This window comes from Ptiloglossa arizonensis, chromosome 2 (assembly GCF_051014685.1).
Source record: "Ptiloglossa arizonensis isolate GNS036 chromosome 2, iyPtiAriz1_principal, whole genome shotgun sequence".
In the NCBI taxonomy this organism is placed as follows: domain Eukaryota; kingdom Metazoa; phylum Arthropoda; class Insecta; order Hymenoptera; family Colletidae; genus Ptiloglossa; species Ptiloglossa arizonensis.
In genome coordinates, this window is record NC_135049.1 from 3,663,999 (window position 1) to 3,683,109 (window position 19,111).

A 19,111-nucleotide genomic window follows, 5' to 3' on the forward strand; every position below is an offset into this window, starting at 1 on the left:
TTCTCTTTATAAGATACTAAATTATGGCACAAGGAAAGAAATATTAAACTTGAAAGTGCTATTTCATTTCTCATTTCCCTTATAAATTTCTCTGTGTTTACGATAGTGCTTAATTATAAATAAATTACTAATGCTGATATTTTTGAGATTAGTAAATTTCACTGTAACAAAGTCTACAATTACAACATTAATATATTTTCAACGGAATTTGGAACATAGTCATATTTGGAATTTATAGCTGAGCATTAATTATTGATTCTTTCGGAGATTCAATGTCAGAACTACTATCACTGTCTAAGTAAGATGGTTGGCTTTCTCCAAAACTTTCCGATGACTTTGCTTCTACATTGTATTTTTGAATGTTATCCTTTTTCTCTTCTTCGACGCATTTACAACTTTTCAAAGGTTCAATAAGGCCCAGATTTCCTTCCGTGTAACGACAATCAATACCTTCGATCTGCAATGTGTATGTATATGTATATATATATATATATATATATATATATATATATATATATATATATATATATATATGTATGATTTGTAGGATACGTTTAAGTATTGTGCATTAGATATAACACAAAGTGTTTATAATTGTTTGTAATTCATATCAGATAGTATAATAGTACAATCTTTAAGTTTTATACATTCTTACACGTCGTAAAACTTTACAATATCGTAATATAATATTCTAAATTCGTAGCCAATTAGCTCGGTACTAACCGCGACGAAGAATTATTGTTCGTCGCGAGTAATATCGATTACTAGGTCTCATCACATGGAGGTTGCTGCGAACGGAGACCCGGAGAGAGGTAGATGGAATCGAAGTTCCATCGATCTCCCTCAATATACAATACAAACGAAGTTATTAAACCGAGGAGATGGAAGGAATCAACGTTCCGTTCACGGCGGAGGCTCCCCGTGGAATGAAATTTTTGGCAACCAGAGGCTCCTTATATACCCACCACAAGGTGGCTCACCGTTACTTCCATTGTTTTTGTTTGATCTAACCGAATATTTCAAGAAATTGATGGCTTTTAAGTCATTATTTATACTGAGATATTGTTAATAATTATTTAAACTATGATCCTACAACGGTTGGTAATAATTATGATAACTAAACATTAAGATATTGCGAAATCTGTGAAGGCGAACGGTTTCAGTGAATGTTTGCTCATTTCTACGATTGTTATTAACGTTTTTGCATGTTCCCAATATTAATTGAACAATGTGTATCTTATCTATGTATTACAAATGATTAAGTAACTTATAGAAATTGATTTTGATCGAGATTCGAAGTAAAACCGTGTTTCGTAAAGTTTTAAAGTATGATAAGTAATAATTGTGTATTAGGTACATTAATTCAGCATTTGTTTAATTCTTATAATTTACACAACACGTATAAAAGTTCCAACTTCGACATTACATTTTTTCGTAAAAATTGTTTCCTTTGTACAGAGATAGAGAAATTTGAAATTCCACGATAGATTCTTCTGCAGGTGCTCACGACGATAAACTTTATGTCTAGCAAAGTAATTAATTATATTTCGGCTCCATTATACAACATGTACCACGACTACGTGTTCTGTCTGAACTACAAGAATTAAACAATTATTCAATCAATGTATTCAATAAACAATGAAGTCCAATAAATGATGTCTACTTATTCTTTAAGAAAACAAAACCTTTTAACATGAGGTGTACTTAAAACGAGTATTACAATGTAAATGTCAAAATGTAATTTTCCCTTAATAATGAGAAATAAATTTTGCTTTAATAGTTGAACTTAGAAAGCTTGTTAAAATGTTAAAATAAAAAATTATAAATTTCTCCTAATAATCAGGAAAAATGATGGTTGTACGGGTATAATTTAAGCATAATATGTTAATTTTGGATTCTTAACTTTGTGCAGAAGTACAAATGCGAAAATAATTTAATTTGTTCAAAATTTAAATAATTCGAAAAGTACTGGTGGTCCCATCTACGGCAAACCGCCCAAGTTTGTCGAGAAATAGTTCGTTCGCGAAGCTCTAGATGGCGGCTCAAGTGCTGTTAGATCACGTATTCGAATGTAGCTGACAAAACTTTTCATAAAAAATACGTATAAATATTACGCTTAGAAGTATACACAGGATGCGTATTATATATGTAAGATTCGTATAAAATTTATACATATAATGATATGTAAAATACTTTACGTATAAATTTTACTCGATCCTTACATTGTAATACACGTTCTAAGTATACCTCCTATATGTCAGCTACATTCTAATGCTTTATTAATTGTACCTAAAAAGATTTGTACAATCAGAGAGGGAAAAGTTTTAAATTTCTATTAAATAATGAGGATAAATGATTATTGTAACACAGGAGCAGGTATTTTTGCCGGTATTTTTGCTCTCTTCGTTATCCTTCGTGAGTTAGGTTCACGCTTGTGTGGTTCGCGGCGCGGAATTGTGAGGAAAATGGGGCACTCCTTTCGGCGGCATCGGTCACTTCCTCCCGAATGGGGCCTACTAAGGGTAAACGAGATCGACCTAGTAGGACCAACTCTACGGTTTGGGACGCGTGTTCCTCAATTTTGCCCCACTTTGTTCGACCGTGTAATTGCTTAGCAGAACTAAACGAGGAGATCGAAGGAAGGATGATTCCTTCCATCTCCTCGGTTTAATAACTTCGTTTGTATTGCATGTTGAGGGAGATCGATGGAACTTTGATTCCATCTATCTCTCTCCGGGTCTTCGCTCGCAGCAACCTCCAAGTGATGAGACCTGGTAATCGGTATTACTCGCGACAAACAATAATTCTTCGTCGCGGTTAGTAGTGAGATAATTGACTGCGAATTTGGAATATTATATTACGATATTAAATGTTTTGTGACGTATAAGAATGTATAAAACTTACATGAAATAAATTTACTACGAGTAATTTGAGTATCTTTCTTTCTTTACCAGCTCTGCTTCTATTCCCTTTGTGTGATCCTAAATTACACTGTACGACAAATTGAAACTTTTTTCTGCCTTCTAATAACCAGAGTGATCGTTCTAGACGTTCTAAAGAACTTCTTGTAAAAATACAAAAATAATGCAGAGAAACTAAACATATCGGGAAATTTTTAAACTTTGACTATATACCATATATATACCATTATATTGGAGAATCTCTCCTTTATTTTTGAAGATCAATTAAAACTTTCTAAGGTTTTACTTTTCATGTAATACCTAATTATTGTCGAAAATGTAGTATACTTTGAACGCCTGAAGAGAAATCATTAATTTTGCATCTAAATTCTAATTGTAGTTGCGGAATTATTGTACTCTTAATAATTATTGCGTTGTTCTAAATCGTATTTGTTATATTGTAATTATTGTATTTTTAATTCGATAATTCTGTATATGCAGTGTTACGTTGTATTTAATAGCAATAGATATACCTGTGATGCAGTATGTTCCATAATACTTGTAATATTATCATTTTTCAATATTTCCCAAAGACATTGGAGCAACTGTTGTTTCAAATCCAAGGCATAATAGTTTTCATTCGAAATATCTTCTTCGAGCTGTAAATATATCATTCAGTTGTTAAAATGAATACTAATTAAGTGTTATTCTACATCAATACTTATCGAGATTAAAGACGAGGATTTTAAATCATTTATTTAACGTTTAATCACCAAACAGATGTACACATTATAGGAAAGCGATTATTTATATTCAACAAAAAATTACCAAACCGTAAATTTTTTTTATTCTTGTAAATTTGTAAAATGTATTTCTTAGAAATCACAGTAAATTTTAGGTTTACGTCACTCGCTTACAAGGAAACTTCAGTAATCCAAAAATTCGAATTTTTTTAAAGCTTTACAGTTTGCGGAGGAGCTCCAATGAATCATCGGACTACCTCTTCAAAATAAATATCTAAGTAGATGTTATTCTCTAATTTTAATTTGTACTTGTACTCCCTATCTTCCTATGTAAGGTTTTTAAAACATAATAGATATAAAAAAGTGGTAGCTATACAAATTTAATGGTTTTCAATTATGTATAAAACAATGCAATTAAATTGATGCAAGTTTTTTGTTTAAATTAAAAAAAATCTCCCTTTATAATTCTTTTAAAACATTTTGAACCTTCTGTTATGTCGAAACATATGTATGCAATCTCATTATAAGAGCATGTTAAACTTATTGAATAATGCGATATTTGTATCGTTGCTTTTCGAATGATGTATTATCACTTAATGCTACGTCGATGCGCGTACAGTATGACTTTGAAGGTCAACCAGCGGATTTTTGTTTTTCGGGTTACCATTTACACGCGTCGATGACTCGTCTATTTAAGAATTATAAACAATGATAGGGATAATTTCATTTCAGTTATTCATTCAGTTTCACTTATTTTTTAGCACAAGATAAAAAGGATCGATGCCTATAAAAAATTGGTACTTTCCCCGACTGTCTCTATACACGACGGTTGGTCTGAGTGACATATAAGTGAGGGTAGTACTTAAAGGTAATTTATGTAGTAGTATTAAGTATTTAACGTTTCTGGGCTGTTAATAATGGTATTCTCATATTAGAATATTCATGAAAAAAAATAGAATAGTGCATTGAAAATTCTATTTGAAAGTTGTGTTTACCTCCAAGGCTTTCTTAATGCAACTCTTTGCACGATGTAAAAGACTTTTGAGCGCATTTAATTCTTTTTCCTTTTCGCGAACACTCAACAACAATTGTTCTTTATCGTTCTTCGTTTTCACGATACACTTCTTTGAAACTTCAATTTTGCTTTCCAATTGTTTAATCTGTTCTTTAAAGTTCTCGGAGATTTTTTTGTACACGGAAATTCGTTCATTATCTCTGATTATTTGTCCATTATTCCGTATTAGTGAATGAAAATCCTATAACATTTTAGTGTTTTCAGTTTAATTAAACGGAGAAGAAATAATTAGAATTACTATGTTAATGATAATAATGATCTCGAGGGTGATATTTTACATTCACCATACACTTTCTTATATTTACTTTTCATTATCTATCATTTTTTTGCAATTTAAACGGCTTTTTAAAGGTAAATTCAAGATCTCCATGAAACTTAGATCTCCGAAATTTTACACAAATGAAATGCAAAGTCTAGTGACCTATTAAGAAAAATGCTTTAATTCGATCGCCTATGATTTTCATAAATATAGTTTTCCTAGCAAAAAGGTGAAGGGTTTGTATCGCGATCTAGAAAAGATCATTCCGTATGTCACAATTCAATACTTCATACACGAATAAGTATCATCGATATAACTGTTTGCAAAGAAAAAAAATCGTGTTGAATAATATTTCCAACTCGAAGTTTACTATATTTCTTACTATACGGCTCTGATTAAATTATATATTTACAAAATACTTATATGTAAATATACGAAACAAATTTATGGTTTGAGACTAGGATAATCCCAATAATAATCATAAGAAAATCATAACGAAATCAATATTAATTAACTATCTTACTTCCACTAATTTGTGAATAATGTTTTTCTGTTTCATCGACGTCTCCAAAGTTACTTCCGATTCCCTTTCAAGCAATTTGCATTGAAGGCTCAAAATACGTTCTGCTTCCTTACTGTCCTTGCTGGTGACCTCCAATTCTCTGCAAGTCCTTTCTAGCATGTCAAGTTCACGATTCAATGTCACGTTTTCTCGAATCGCGCGGTGAATGGCATCTGCTACACGCATATTCGTTGCTTTACGCAGCGACATAGCTAAAGTGTTCAGACGTTCTTCCATTTCCTTTTTTAACCTTTCAACATTTTATTAGAAAATGTTATGCAGTGCTACGTAAATTATTGGTGAGTAGGTCCGTCTCGTGGAACTATGCAGGTTATAGAAGCACGGTTAGTCGAAAGTTAAAATTTGCTTCTGATATTCAAATTTTTGAATTTAAGTAGTTTTTTGAAGCTCAAAATTATGCTTAGTAAAATACGACCGTACATTGCTTTCCCAATTACTATAGACTTTTCAGCTTCGTAAAGTTCTTCCTGGTGCCGTTTTTCTTGTTCGATGATTTCTTTCTCTTGGATTTCAAACTTTTGCACCAAATCCATCCGCGCCAATCGCCAATCTTCCAACGCATTAAGTTTGCCAGCTAATCGAGAGTATGTTACGTATAAATAAGAAGAGATTTACGTGTAAACGTTAGTAATTCGCTAACAAAGAGCACAAAAGCAAACTAAAAATAAAAATAAAACTTTAGTCTGAAAAAAATTCAATGCAGAACGAAAACAATAGTTTTGTAGAATAAGAGCAATCAAACGAAACAAGAAAGAATAATATACTTCACCAGCTAATTTAATTTCGGCGCTTAAGTTGTTTTCCATCGTACGATATTCAAGTTGCATCGCGTCTTCTATCTTCTTGTGAGCAATTGATTCGTCTTTTCGTAATTCTTCCACAGCTGCAAGACGTTCAGTGAGTTCCTTTGACTCTTCTATCTTTTCTTCCAAGTTTCTTTTCAGATGTGCGATTACATCCGAGCGATCCTCTTCCAGTTGTTGAAATTTTTCTTTCACTTGTTCAGCTGCTTCCTCTAATTCTTGGTTTCGACTTCGCAATCTAAACTTCCTCATTAATTTTTCAATACTTATACCGGACAGCACAAAAATTGTTCCGACATTATGTAGGGTGATTCTTTCGCTAGTGAACTCAAAGACACTACCTACACACTAACGATAATCCTGTGTGGGTCTCGTTTTTATTTCACATACTATGGGTGTAAGGGTACCCGAACAGTGTTCCCGCCTTAAGTGTGTGTTCCTCGGGAGCGGAAAGACACATTTATCGAAAGAGGAGAACGTTTTTTGTATTTTATCGTTTGCTTCAAACATAAAAAGTAAGCAAACAAAGGGCAAAGACGGACGAAGACGGACCGAGTATCAAAATAGTAAGCAATATCTATGTAAGATAATAACGTTCTTGTTTACACTCACATTTATCGTGGGCCAGAAACAAATTCCAGAATCCGTAACAATCTCACGACACGACGTGAGTACGAAAAATCGGTGCATCGAGAAACTTTTTCTTTACTCGATCTTTTAATAAACTCGATTTTTTAATCACAAATTAATAAAATAAATAAATTCCCCAAATAAAATACTTACGCCAATATAATTAATTTTTGCAACTTATTTCATCTGACATAATTCACAAAAACAATGGATTTGTGGATCTAATTGTAAGTTATTTTTAGAATTTTTTTAATACGTATACACACCACGAGTCAAAACTATTGGTACAAATAGGATTAGGGAGATATATGTAGTGTAATCCGTAATACCAGTTATCAGTTAAATGCACGCGTAGTAGATTGATCTGTAAATGCATATTCTCGAAAATAAAGCCATTATGCAATTTTGTTATTTTATATTTTCATTTTATTTTGAGTCATAGAATTTGGAGCCTTTCTGGTCCCATTTGTACATAACAGATTTTGGTCCACGGAATTTATTATTGATACATGTATCAATATTGATATCAATTGATACATGTATCATATGTATATTAGATAACCGAGAAATCATGAATTACGATTAATCGAGGTTCCGTTGTATCTCTCCTTGTTTAAATACAGAGTTTTAGACATACAGTGAAATATACCCGTTATATGTGTGTATATGTACGTACATATATGTACCTATGTATATTTACCGTGCCAACTGTCTGTTGTTATCCAAAATCTCTTGTTCATAAGTCAAGGTCTCCTTTTCATCTACAAATTTCTTTTTAATCTTTTTCTTCTTAATCTTGTGTTTCTTTTTCTTGGCCCGTAACATTTTGATCGAGTAAATTCAAATTAGTTTTATGCAACAATTTTGAATCCTTTCACGATACACTAGGAAGCAACACGAAAACATTTCTTGTTAGATCAATAATTCTATAGTCCCATGGTGATAAAATAAATTCAATGATGAAATATTTTTCTAAAATATTTTACAATCATTTGTCATTTAATTACCGTAATTATAATAAGTATTAAGCCCCATGATCGTATATTTTTCTGTATCCTTTCAATTGAAAATAGCGAAGACAAAAATATGATCGCAGTAGAAAAATATCGCACGTTTGCATCGGTCCTTAGAGGGTACACCGTGTATGTATTACAAACTATTTCTTCGATAACTATGAATACTGTTAATTTCTTTTTCGAGTTTAGGGTCACAGTGTTTACAAATGTTTAATAATAATTGAAAAGATCAAATACATCAATATACGGAACACGCATTTTTATACAAATATTCACATTTTTAGTCGAAGTATAATTCTTGAGTATGCATGCATAAATACGTAAGAACTTACTTCTATCTTAAAAGTGTTTATAACGTATTGTATGAACTAGCACAGATAAATAGGACACTCTGGATGAATTTTGCATGACAAATTTTACGATATTGAAGAAAACCATCATTAAAAACATTTAATTTGCTATATAAATATATGACGAGTTAAGATTCAACGATTTCAAAGTCAGGAATTATTGTATATATTTCGTTAATAGCGGGAATTAAAATACGTGGACAAACAATGCTTGGTTGACACTAAAACCGGCTAGAAATTGTTAGTAAGACATTAATTTTCAATTAATGAAACGTCAATTTTCGTTAAAATGGAAAATACATAATTTTGAATAATACCTACCTGCCTGTATTCTATACGAAGATGTATAATATTAATCATTACAGATTAATGATTATGGACGAATAAAATTCCCTTTTATCTTAAATCTTATGCTACTTACTCATAAACATACTTTTTGTTGTGTTACATATATATATATATATATTTTCAAATTATACATACATACACATATCAAGAAATATCAAACTTAAAAATCTAGTGCAAATCAAAACGTAAATATTTCAAAATTTAAAAATTAAAATAGTTTCTGAAAATTAAATAAATTATAGACATCTAATGTTCAAAAAATTTTACGCGAAAAAGTATTGATTTTTGCAATGGTTTTCAAATTTCTTCGAAATTTTCAACTCAGTTGCATATACCCGGTAGAAGCTATTATAAAAATTCGCATATTTCTAAAATAAAATTTAAGAATTCTAAGATATAACTTAATAAATAATAAGTGTAACGACGTTAAATTTTATCAAATAAATATAGATTATTCATGCACAGATTTGCACACACTGTGAAAATCTTAAAAGTATCAAATTTGCAATTTTTGTAGAGTTTGAAATGTTCTTGTACAAATAAGGTGGTTCAATGAAAACAACATATCGGTATGCACGCACGTGCGTGTATTTATGAACCATCAGTAACAAACTTGACTTCATCTAAAAGAAAAAAAAGACTTGAACAAAAATAGTAAAGAACTAATTAATTCTAGGCGGAGGTGGTGGCTGTGGCCTGCGGAAGTAAATGATTAAACTGAGCATGCCAGTGAGCATTCCTATAAGATACAAATCCCAGTTCTGGCCTAAGAGCTGGTCCCATTTATTCAGATGATCGACAAGGCTAAACTCTTGTAGATAATCTAAACCAAAAAGGAAAGAGAGTTTAATAAGAGCCAATGCTACAGGAATTCTGGCATCTGGACTGGCTTCTGCTGCAAGGTCGTAACATCGTTTGGCTAAATGTCGATCTCTTGCTAGACCCAAACCACGTTCGTGCATATATCCGAGATTAAACATTGCCTGCGCATTAGGTTGTTGTTCAGAAGCTGATCGATAGTGACTAGCTGCAGCCTCGTAATCAACTTCCGTTCCTCTGCCATAGTAGTGAGCATCTCCTAATTTGACCTGTTATAATTTACAATTTGTAAATCAGCAGCCATAATTTAGTAATAATAGTAGTATTACATAAAAATATTCATATAAGTAATATTTTTTCAATACAAACAAACACAGAAATGTAGTGAAATAATACATAATAGAATATTCGGAAACAACATCACATAATGCAATTTCAGCAATATTCTTGAAATTTTTTTACAACCACTTCTTTATATATACCTGAGCAGCAGAGTATCCCTGTGAAGCAGCTCTGGCCCACAAAGCAAGTGCTCTAACCAATCCTTCCTCTTCTGACAATATTGTAGTCTCTCCTTTATCAAGTATAAAAGCAGCATTACTCTGTGCAACTTCATAACCCATTTCTGCAAGGAGAGCATAGTTGACGAAAGCCTCGTTGATTCGACCTTCTCTGTAATCTGTATGGGCAACCACCAATTGGTCACTCCATTTGCCTCTCTCAGCAACATTTTTCAGAAGTTCAACAGCCGTTGTGCAACTACGCATCATGCCTGTTCCAGTGGCATGCATTTGTGCTAAGTTATAGTATGCCAAGACATGCCCAGATTGACTGGCCAAATTAAAGTATTTGTTGGCTAATTTGTAATCACGTTTCACACCTGTTCCACCTATTGAGTAGTTCAGTTATTAAAATCATTGAATATATTGAAATTAATTAATCATACATGAAGTTTCAATTAAAAAATAAATATTATAAATACAATTTCTGTATATTAATCATTTTTAAAAGAAATATATAACTCAATTTAAAGTAAAACTTTAAAGTGACTATTAGTTATAACTATTAATACAATATTCAAAATACTATATAATTTAAGAAATACTTGGTTCTTTGTATAATCTAATATTTTAAAAGAAAATATTGAAGATAAAATGGCATACTAAAATACATGTTGCCAAGTTGAAGCTGTCCATCAACCCAACCTTGCTCTGCAGCTTGACTGAAGTATTGAAGAGCTTTTGTAGTATCTCTCTCAACTCCCCTTCCATAAAGATACATAAGCCCTAAACCACTTTGTCCAACAGGATTTCCAAGCTCGGCAGCTTTTTTAAAATATTTATATGCCGTTTCATTATCCTGCTTCACTATGTCATTACCCTCTAAATAAATCTAGAAAACAACAATTTGTTATCAAATACAGAATTAACATTATATAAGTTAACCCTTTGAACTCGAGAGGAGATCCTCGGTCACCACACAATCTAGTGTACTTCTTCCAATTCGGGAAAATTTCGTGACTTGAAATTGAAATTGGAAATTAGGTATTACACTCTTTTAAGATGTAAACACACGTACGTCAAGTATTGGAACAAAAATGTTCCATTGCGTATTAATTTTTCCGATTGAAAAGATTTCATCGAGGGGCCAGTTTTAGGTAGCAAAAACGCATCGAGTGCAAAGGGTTAATACAAATGTATTTAGAACTAATAACTTTGTATCTTATGATGAAAATCAAAGATATAAAATGTTACTTTTTTCATAGCAAGTAATAAATACATATCAAAATTCAATATTTATAATACCTTTCCCAGAAAAGCCATAGCAACATGATTTCCAGCATCAGCAGCATGCTGAAAATAATGCATTGCTCTTACACGATCTAATGGAACACCTCTGCCACCTTGATAATGCAGCTGTCCCAACCCAACTTGAGCCTGTGTATCTCCTTTTTTTGCCAGCAACTGATAATATTCTATCAAATCCTGATCAAAAATTCCTGAACTATATCCAGGATTCTCCTGTTCGTCTAGAAGTCTAACTCGGTGAACAACTGGCCCTCCACTGAAAGAAACTTCTTCTGCAACCTTGTTAGCAACTTTACGGTAAAAGTCTAAAGCTCTTTCACAAGAAGCTGGTGTTGTAACACCAGCCCAATGACGAAAACCCAAAGCCATTTGTGCACGAGTATCTCCACCAAGAGCTGCTACTGTATAATGAAGAAGTGCCCTAGCCTGGGAGGCATTCACTCCACCTAATCCTGTTGCGTATAAAAATCCCATACCCTATACAAAATTTGTGCATTAGTAATTTTAAAATAAGTTATACACCATGCTTTATTACGAATTAAACATTATATAAACTAATTTTGTTATTATAATTGTAAATTATAATTAGTAATTCGTTAACTTCTCGATATTCTTATTTTATATGTGAATTATTGTAAAGTCTATGCACCATATGAGCAGATGGTAGTCCAGTTTCAGAAAGCTCTTTGAACGTTTGGTAAGCAGCTGGAATGTCTTGACTAGATGTCCAGAAAGAACTTGGACCAAATTGCATTCCTAGCAACTGAGCCCATGCCAACATAGATCTAGCTTCACGATGACCAAGAATTGCTGCAGACGTTAACAGTTCATAAGCTTCTGCTTTATTAGATTGTGTAGCATTCAAAAGACGCTGTGCTTTCCTGAATATTTGCTCCGCTAAAAGTTTAAAAAATCTGGTTTAATTGAAATATTAAACTAGTATGTTATAAGTATATATTAAAGTTTATAGTATATTTTATTAAATATACCATAGTTTAATTATTATAGTGATGTTTTTGAAAAACACTTTAGAAAATTTGTATGAAAATACCCTCTTGTTGTTCTGGAGTAAGTGGTTCCTGAGTTATTTCGTTCAAGGGTTCAAGTTGCTCTTCTTCACTCCATATTTCTGTTTCTGCTTCTTCATTTCTTAAATTACTATTTGGTAAGTCTATATTCTTAGTCCGTGCTATCATTGCCTTCATCCAAACATTTCCCATTACAGAACTTATCTCCTTAGTTTTTGGTTCATTTTCTATTTCCTCTTTCTCTTTTGTAATTTTTTCGCTAAGATATGGTTCAGCAGCTGCTACCATTTTTGAAATAGTATCGTGCAAAGCCTTTAATTCTCGCAAATGTTCAAACAAATTCTCTACTAAACTGACATCTTCTTCTGTTTCTTCATCAGAAGCCTCTGATCGTTTCTTGGAAACTTCTGGTTCAGATGAAGCAGACATAACCAGTAAGAGTAAAAGCAACTCCTTCCGCAGCTTCATTTTGTTGGTTGAATCTTTGTTATACTTCTGCCAATGAACTGATCTTAATGTACACGAAAAAATTAAATTCTTAAGATTTCTTATTTTTGTTACTTTTTTTTACTAAATATTATGACTACATATTAAATATATAAATATTAAACGTTAAAAAAAGAAACATATTTCTTAGATATTTTATGCTTTATTAGATATACATAATTTCTGTTACATACATTTATCATTAATTTAGAACTATGGAATAAAATAACAATAAATAAAAATACTTGATCAACAAAAAACATAATAACTGCTTACCCTATAGAATAATGAAATTTACATAAGATAATGAAATATTTTCTTATATATTATCATTTTTATTTTTTCATATAATTTTTATAATCGTTATTTTAATATATTAAAATCTAAAACTGAATTAAATAATCAAACAATGTTTAGAATATTCTATTGTAATTAATTTATAATTTTAGAAAAAAACTACATAAATTTGTATACAATGTAATACACATATACAATAACTATAAACATATAATTAAAACTTTAACATACACTTGTAAAACTAATAACATTTTATTTATTACCAAGTATTAAAACATTCTAATGAAAATTTATGAGGTATTAAAATTAAATGACTTTTATTATAAAAAAAAGTTACACTCGTGTTTTAAAATCTTTTTAATTTGTATGAAAATGATTTATGCCAATATATTATTATCTTTAAATCTTATTTACGACTGTGAAAATAATCAAAAATTAACTATTAGCAACTTGTTTGCAAAAACAAAAACGTAGTCAAAATGTATGTAATTTTTGTATACAAATTTCTGTAAAATCTTTTTTACAGACTGAATTTTTTCACTAGATAAAATAAAATTTTTATTTTATAAATGCACCAAGAGTAAAACATCACTTCAAACAATACGTTTGACACATCAACAATTTTGTACACAATAATTATAAAGAATATTCTGTATGTTCTATAACCTAAATTTTGATAAACACTAGGTAAGAAAGACAAAAATATTATTTCAAAAAAAAATAAATACTTGATTTCTTACTTTTAGTTCGAACAGATTGGTAAGAATTGTCTTGAGCTCATTTTGTAATATGTTTCTCGAGAATTCGGCTTTTCGTAGCAGAAAGACAACGTTACGTCATTGAGACACGTCAACGTACATCTTCGGTTATTGCACTAATGATTTATCGTGATCATTTGTAAAGATAAGGTTTTTTCATGCTAAACAAATATTTTGTTGTAATTGTAATTTACTTCAATTACCGAATATCAAAGCATATTGCACATTTAACTATCAACGAATCAGCTGTTTCACGGATGTTTGTTTTCGAAAATTTTAGTACTTATACACTCTATGCATTGAACTGAAGTAAGCTGCATGTTAGGCAAACATCAATTATGTTTTTTATTAAAACTAAATAAAAAATAAAGACATAAATTTAAAAAAGTTCAATTTTTTTACTAATGATATGTAATAATCTATATACGTATAGATATTTATTAACATAACCTTTAAATGATGAAAATGGTTTGTTTGCAACGTTTCTTATTATTATATGTCTTTTTGTTTATTAACAAAAATGTATGATGAAAATATATATGAAATATATTTCTAATTAGATCAAACAAAACATTGTTACTAATATAGGAATAAAAAAAAAAGAGAACTTCAATAAGAGTTTTTCATGTATCAAATGACAATCAATTACTTTTCGTGAAGTATAATTATTGATGTCAATAAATTATATTTTAACAATAACTACAATAACCTTACAGAGGAAAAGATAACAATCAGACGGTGCAACCACTGATGCCAGAAAAAGTATTCCGACCTACCCGCCATGTTAAATTTCCCCCATCACTACAAAACTAACAAGGGGAAGTGGACTCGTCAATTTTTTCAAATATTTTTTGGTGATTCTAAAACAAAAATAAGTAGACACATATCCGAGCTTTTTTGCTATTGCTTATTATTTATAAAGATATTTAACATTTAATGTTTTTACTTCGTCTTATACGTAATTTCCTAAAAGCATTGTTAAAACTGCAACGCTGAAGATGAATAGTACGTAGATTCGTATCCAAAGTTCGGAAGTTCCAGTTTCATAAAAGCTAAAACTGTTTTTCTTTATTTTTATTAATTTTTTTGTTATTTTCATATATTCCTTTATTTTTATAGTATACTTTCATTTAATTTTTTTTTTTCATTTATTTATTTCTTACTATGCCTTGAATGAATTGCAACATAAAAACATGAAGAACTGAATCTACCTGAACTCACTTCTACAGCCCTACCACCCGATTAAACATTTCTCGTTGATGGAAATTGAAGCAGAAATAAAATTATTAAATAATAAGAATAAGAGCAAAAGTATTAAAAGAACTACCTAAAAAAGCCGTAGTAGCTATAACTCATATCTTCAATGCAACTATTCGAATACAACATTTTCCTATACAATGAAAATTAAGAGAAATAATACCAATTCTCAAACCAGGCAAACCACTTCATAATACTACATCATATAGATCGATATTACTATTGCTGATTTGATCAGAACTGTTGAAAAAACTTATTTGGAAAAGATTACGAGTCAATGTTTTGTTTCAACAAAATCGGTAACCCGAGGGTTCTGCTCTCTCTTTGTGAGAGCCTAGTAGTATTGTATTTGAAGATTGGTATAGTCACGCAAAATATTAATTCTGAATATCGCAAAATATTAAAATGACTATGTGCTATTTATATTGGTTACAATATTTGCGTAAAAAATGTGTCAATATTAATTTGATGGCTATCTTTTTATATTAATTATAATTAAATATACTTTTTTTTATTTGCAAAGTTATTAAAGTCTTGTTTTACAAAAACTATGCTAGAATTACATGAAAAGGATAAGGAAAATATATCATTGCTGCTGAAACTTCGTTCTTACGAAAATGGAGATAAAAATCAACCGACATTTATTCACATGTAATAGGCTTTTTACAATATTCGAATTACGAACATTGAAAATAAAATAAGCAGGTTAAGAATGAAATTATGTTTATCAATAAATTGTCGATAAAATGAGTTAAGAAAAAATTTGTTACGTTTTAGTAAGAAATTTCAATGTTTCAGATATTATCGTTGTTTAATATTATACTAATGAAAACTTATCAAATTTTTGAATGCACTAAATTTTAAGTATTTAAGAAAATTTTTAGATTAGAAAGTCGAAATGATGAGTTACTGGAAGAGATTGAAACTACTAATGGACTTATATCTAATGTGGATGCAGAAACAGCTGATCAAATCTCTAGTTTATCCAAACAAGTTTATGTGCAGAGTACTAATATTGAACGCTTAAAAAATCAAATTGATACCATGGAAAACAGTCGAATAAAAGATAAAGAATCTCATAACGACAACGTAGAATTATTTAATCAAAAATTTAAAAAAAAGAAAATTGAATTAGTTTCACAAATCAAAATTCTAAGTAACTTGCCAAATTTTTCTTTGCTATCTTTCTGTTTTTCTTTGTAGATATTTAGTTCCAAAAGAGTAAACATTTTTTTCTAGATGCCAAAATTAACACTTTGGAAAATTTTAAGAAAATGCATAGTGGTTTAGAAGAAAAATTTAAAACATGCAATGAACGTATGATACGAAACAACAAAAATGTGAAAAACATTCTGGAGCGTATAAATCAAAAATTTGAATTTGATAAAGAAATGTATCATATTTTCAATTAAAAATTATCTAGCCTGTTTTGTTACAAATAGAAAATGAAATTTTATTATATTTATAAAATAATTATAAAATCTTTTCAATTTAGGCTCAAGAGCGAACTATATTATCGCCTTCTAAATTTGGCAGCTCAATTTCAAATAGATATCAATAAACACATAAGTTTACCAAATCAAAGATTAATGCGAGAAAATATTATGTTAGAAAAAGAATACTTGCAGATTTCTAAAGAAGTTTCACTCAAAAAAGAAATTAAAACTGATTTCAAGTAATATTGTACACATTTTTGTATTCATTTCTTAATCTACATAGAATTTTTTTTTTCTTTGCAATATATTTATGTAGGATGTTATTAACTATTAATTTGTAAAGGCATTGATTTTTGTAACAAAAGAGATATATAGATAATGAATAAGTCTCAAAAAATGAGACTACCTATTTTTCTTAATGAAATGGTTCATTAAATTGCTTTTAATAAGTTAATTAATATATTTTCAAAAATTATATCTTATAGACATTTGGCTGTTAAACACAGGAGAAATATTATTGTATTCTCTTCGAATATAAACAAAAACATAATAATAAGAAAAGTGCAGAATTTTGTGTTAAAATCTTTACAAATCAAATTTGAGAAAATGAAAGAACGTTTGTCTATTTTCAATGTTCCTGATCCAGCAATGGAAAACAAATATTTAGAATTGATTGAAAATGCTCAACAAGAGAAACGCAAAATCATTTTTCATCTTTCAAAATTACAAATTTTACTTCAAAAAGAAAGAATAAAAATAGGTATTACAAAATACTTGCAAAGAAAAATAGAGTGCAAAATAAGGGCAGTTGTAGAAACACTTTATGATTTAAAGTATATTGTAACATGTTTGTTCAAGGTATCTTATAATATTGTTGTAGCAAATAATACTTTTTATAAGAAATTTCAGGCAAACTTTTGTTAGTACACATATAATATGTTAAGATTTTAAGTTTAAGTTAAGTGCAAGTATAAACTTCAGTTACATAAATTGATTGTAAATATATATATTTTACAGTGTTCTACAACAGGGTCATGTTATGTTAAATTGCTTTTATCTCTACAAAATAAACTTATTAAAGGACAATCAAAATTTCAATGCAGTATTGTTAAATCGTAAGTAATAATAAGAACCATGAGCATATAATATATGCAAGGTGTTTGTTCTAAAGTGTTATCCATTAAAACATTTTTTTCATTCATAATAAAAACCAGTTTTGCAAGAAAAAGTAAAATGTGGGGATAAATTTAATACTATGTACGTTAAAAATCATTTTATTCAATATTCAAAGTGTTCAAAATTTCCACTGTTGTTGGAATGTTGTTAATTATAATTTTATCTTTAATAAATTCCTAACACTTTCATTAAATGTAGTGTTTAGAAGTAAATGTATATTTCAAGCACAATTTGATGGAACCTTGCCTTCTTGAAACTACATTAGTTTCTGTATATTGAGAAATATACTTTCTAATCATCCTGGTGAAAAAAATTACAATAAGTTATATTTGTTAAAGAATCGTCAAAATACAAAATTGAAAAACAAATTTCTTTTAGAATTTTCATTACTCAAATATTTTAAATTAATGTTTTATTATGAAAATAAAGCAATCTTTGTTCCTTTCAAATTTTTTGTCCATTTCAAATCTTCAATGCTGTTAGTGAATAAACGGTGAATTAAATTAGTCTTTTACTAAAAATTAGACGAATTATTCGATATGCATTGAATAATGCATTAATGAATATGTAAAAATGCAAAATTTTTTTCTCTAAGTATCAATCAAAGATGTTATTTAGGTATATCTTTAATTGAATATACACAATTACATTAAGGGTTGAAAGTATTCTACAAGAAACAGAAAGTAGTCCCACAGATTTAAAAGAAATTCCTGAAGAGATTGATTTCAAGATATTGACAGAATCTAAAGAAAAGGTACCAGTGTATGAGGCAGTTTTTGAAAAAGTAAATGATTTTATTAATATACAAATATTGCATACTAATTATATTATGAATTTTAATTTTACAATTTTCAGACAAAATCCGAAATAGAAAAGGAAGAGGAAAAGGAAACATTAACTGAAAGTAGTGCAGTTGGTGAAGAATCATTAGATAACATTTTTAAAGATACCACATTATTTGATATTAATTTAATGAAATACGTATCAGTCACAGATACTGAGTTCATACAAAACGAAGAATCGTTATTTGATATTAATGAAGAATAAAGCTCACTACTTATATTTCCATTTGCTGTTATTCAAATACATTTGTCCAACTACTTCACTAACCAATTATTTACAAACACTGTATGTAAGATAATTAAGAAATCAGCTGCAAAATGTGTCACACAAGATAAGATATCAAAAAGGAAATGTTCAAATATGTATCTTTATTGTTTTTTTAAATATTATAGAAAATTATAGAATTATTTTTTAGAAACACCAGAGTTTTGAGATTTCTTTGCTCAAAAAAACTACATATTTTCTTTAATGTACCGTGCAAAATAAAGAACAAATG

General features: G+C 29.5%; 3 protein-coding genes across 5 annotated transcripts; 1 reads left to right on the forward strand and 2 right to left on the reverse strand.

Moving 5' to 3' along the window:
- Positions 1 to 232: 232 nt before the first annotated feature.
- LOC143154775 (cilia- and flagella-associated protein 157) lies at positions 233 to 7,818 on the reverse strand. Its single transcript, XM_076326739.1, has 7 exons — positions 7,694 to 7,818; positions 6,330 to 6,601; positions 5,981 to 6,134; positions 5,501 to 5,789; positions 4,639 to 4,899; positions 3,434 to 3,559; positions 233 to 457 (listed from the first exon to the last, which is right to left on the reverse strand). The coding sequence occupies exons 1-7, from the start codon at positions 7,816 to 7,818 to the stop codon at positions 233 to 235; spliced, it is 1,452 nt and encodes a 483-aa protein (XP_076182854.1).
- Positions 7,819 to 9,273: 1,455 nt separating this feature from the next.
- On the reverse strand, positions 9,274 to 14,683 carry Hrd3 (HMG-coA reductase degradation 3). 3 transcript variants are annotated; one of them, XM_076304577.1, is made up of 7 exons: positions 14,618 to 14,683; positions 12,386 to 12,873; positions 11,984 to 12,231; positions 11,332 to 11,811; positions 10,690 to 10,918; positions 10,009 to 10,415; positions 9,274 to 9,795 (listed from the first exon to the last, which is right to left on the reverse strand). In XM_076304577.1, the coding sequence occupies exons 2-7, from the start codon at positions 12,828 to 12,830 to the stop codon at positions 9,370 to 9,372; spliced, it is 2,235 nt and encodes a 744-aa protein (XP_076160692.1). In that variant the 5' UTR covers positions 12,831 to 12,873; positions 14,618 to 14,683; the 3' UTR covers positions 9,274 to 9,369. The 3 variants fall into 3 exon arrangements, with proteins under 3 accessions (XP_076160692.1, XP_076160693.1, XP_076160691.1); XM_076304578.1 differs by lacking the exon at positions 14,618 to 14,683 and adding an exon at positions 13,886 to 14,230 and having other exon boundaries at positions 10,732 to 10,918; XM_076304576.1 differs by lacking the exon at positions 14,618 to 14,683 and adding an exon at positions 13,886 to 14,226.
- A 717-nt stretch (positions 14,684 to 15,400) lies between these two features.
- LOC143154776 (uncharacterized) lies at positions 15,401 to 18,834 on the forward strand. Its single transcript, XM_076326740.1, is given in 9 exon segments — positions 15,401 to 15,865; positions 16,045 to 16,316; positions 16,400 to 16,553; positions 16,656 to 16,835; positions 16,880 to 16,895; positions 17,047 to 17,454; positions 17,614 to 17,711; positions 18,427 to 18,556; positions 18,628 to 18,834. Coding segments are annotated over 9 exon segments (1,605 nt in total). The 5' UTR covers positions 15,401 to 15,710; the 3' UTR covers positions 18,820 to 18,834.
- The last annotated feature ends 277 nt before the right edge of the window (positions 18,835 to 19,111 follow it).

Coding starts and splice junctions, on each gene's coding strand:
- Hrd3 (XM_076304577.1), bottom strand. CDS start 12,830: ATGAAGCTGCGGAAGGAGTTGCTTTTACTCTTACTGGTTATGTCTGCT. Junction 10,416..10,689: donor ACTTGGCAACATGTATTTTA/GTATGCCATTTT, acceptor ACTACTCAATAG/GTGGAACAGGTGTGAAACGT. Junction 9,796..10,008: donor AGGGATACTCTGCTGCTCAG/GTATATATAAAG, acceptor AAATTATAACAG/GTCAAATTAGGAGATGCTCA.
- LOC143154775 (XM_076326739.1), bottom strand. CDS start 7,818: ATGTTACGGGCCAAGAAAAAGAAACACAAGATTAAGAAGAAAAAGATT. Junction 6,602..7,693: donor AACAACAGACAGTTGGCACG/GTAAATATACAT, acceptor GAGGAAGTTTAG/ATTGCGAAGTCGAAACCAAG. Junction 5,790..5,980: donor ATAGTAATTGGGAAAGCAAT/GTACGGTCGTAT, acceptor AAATGTTGAAAG/GTTAAAAAAGGAAATGGAAG.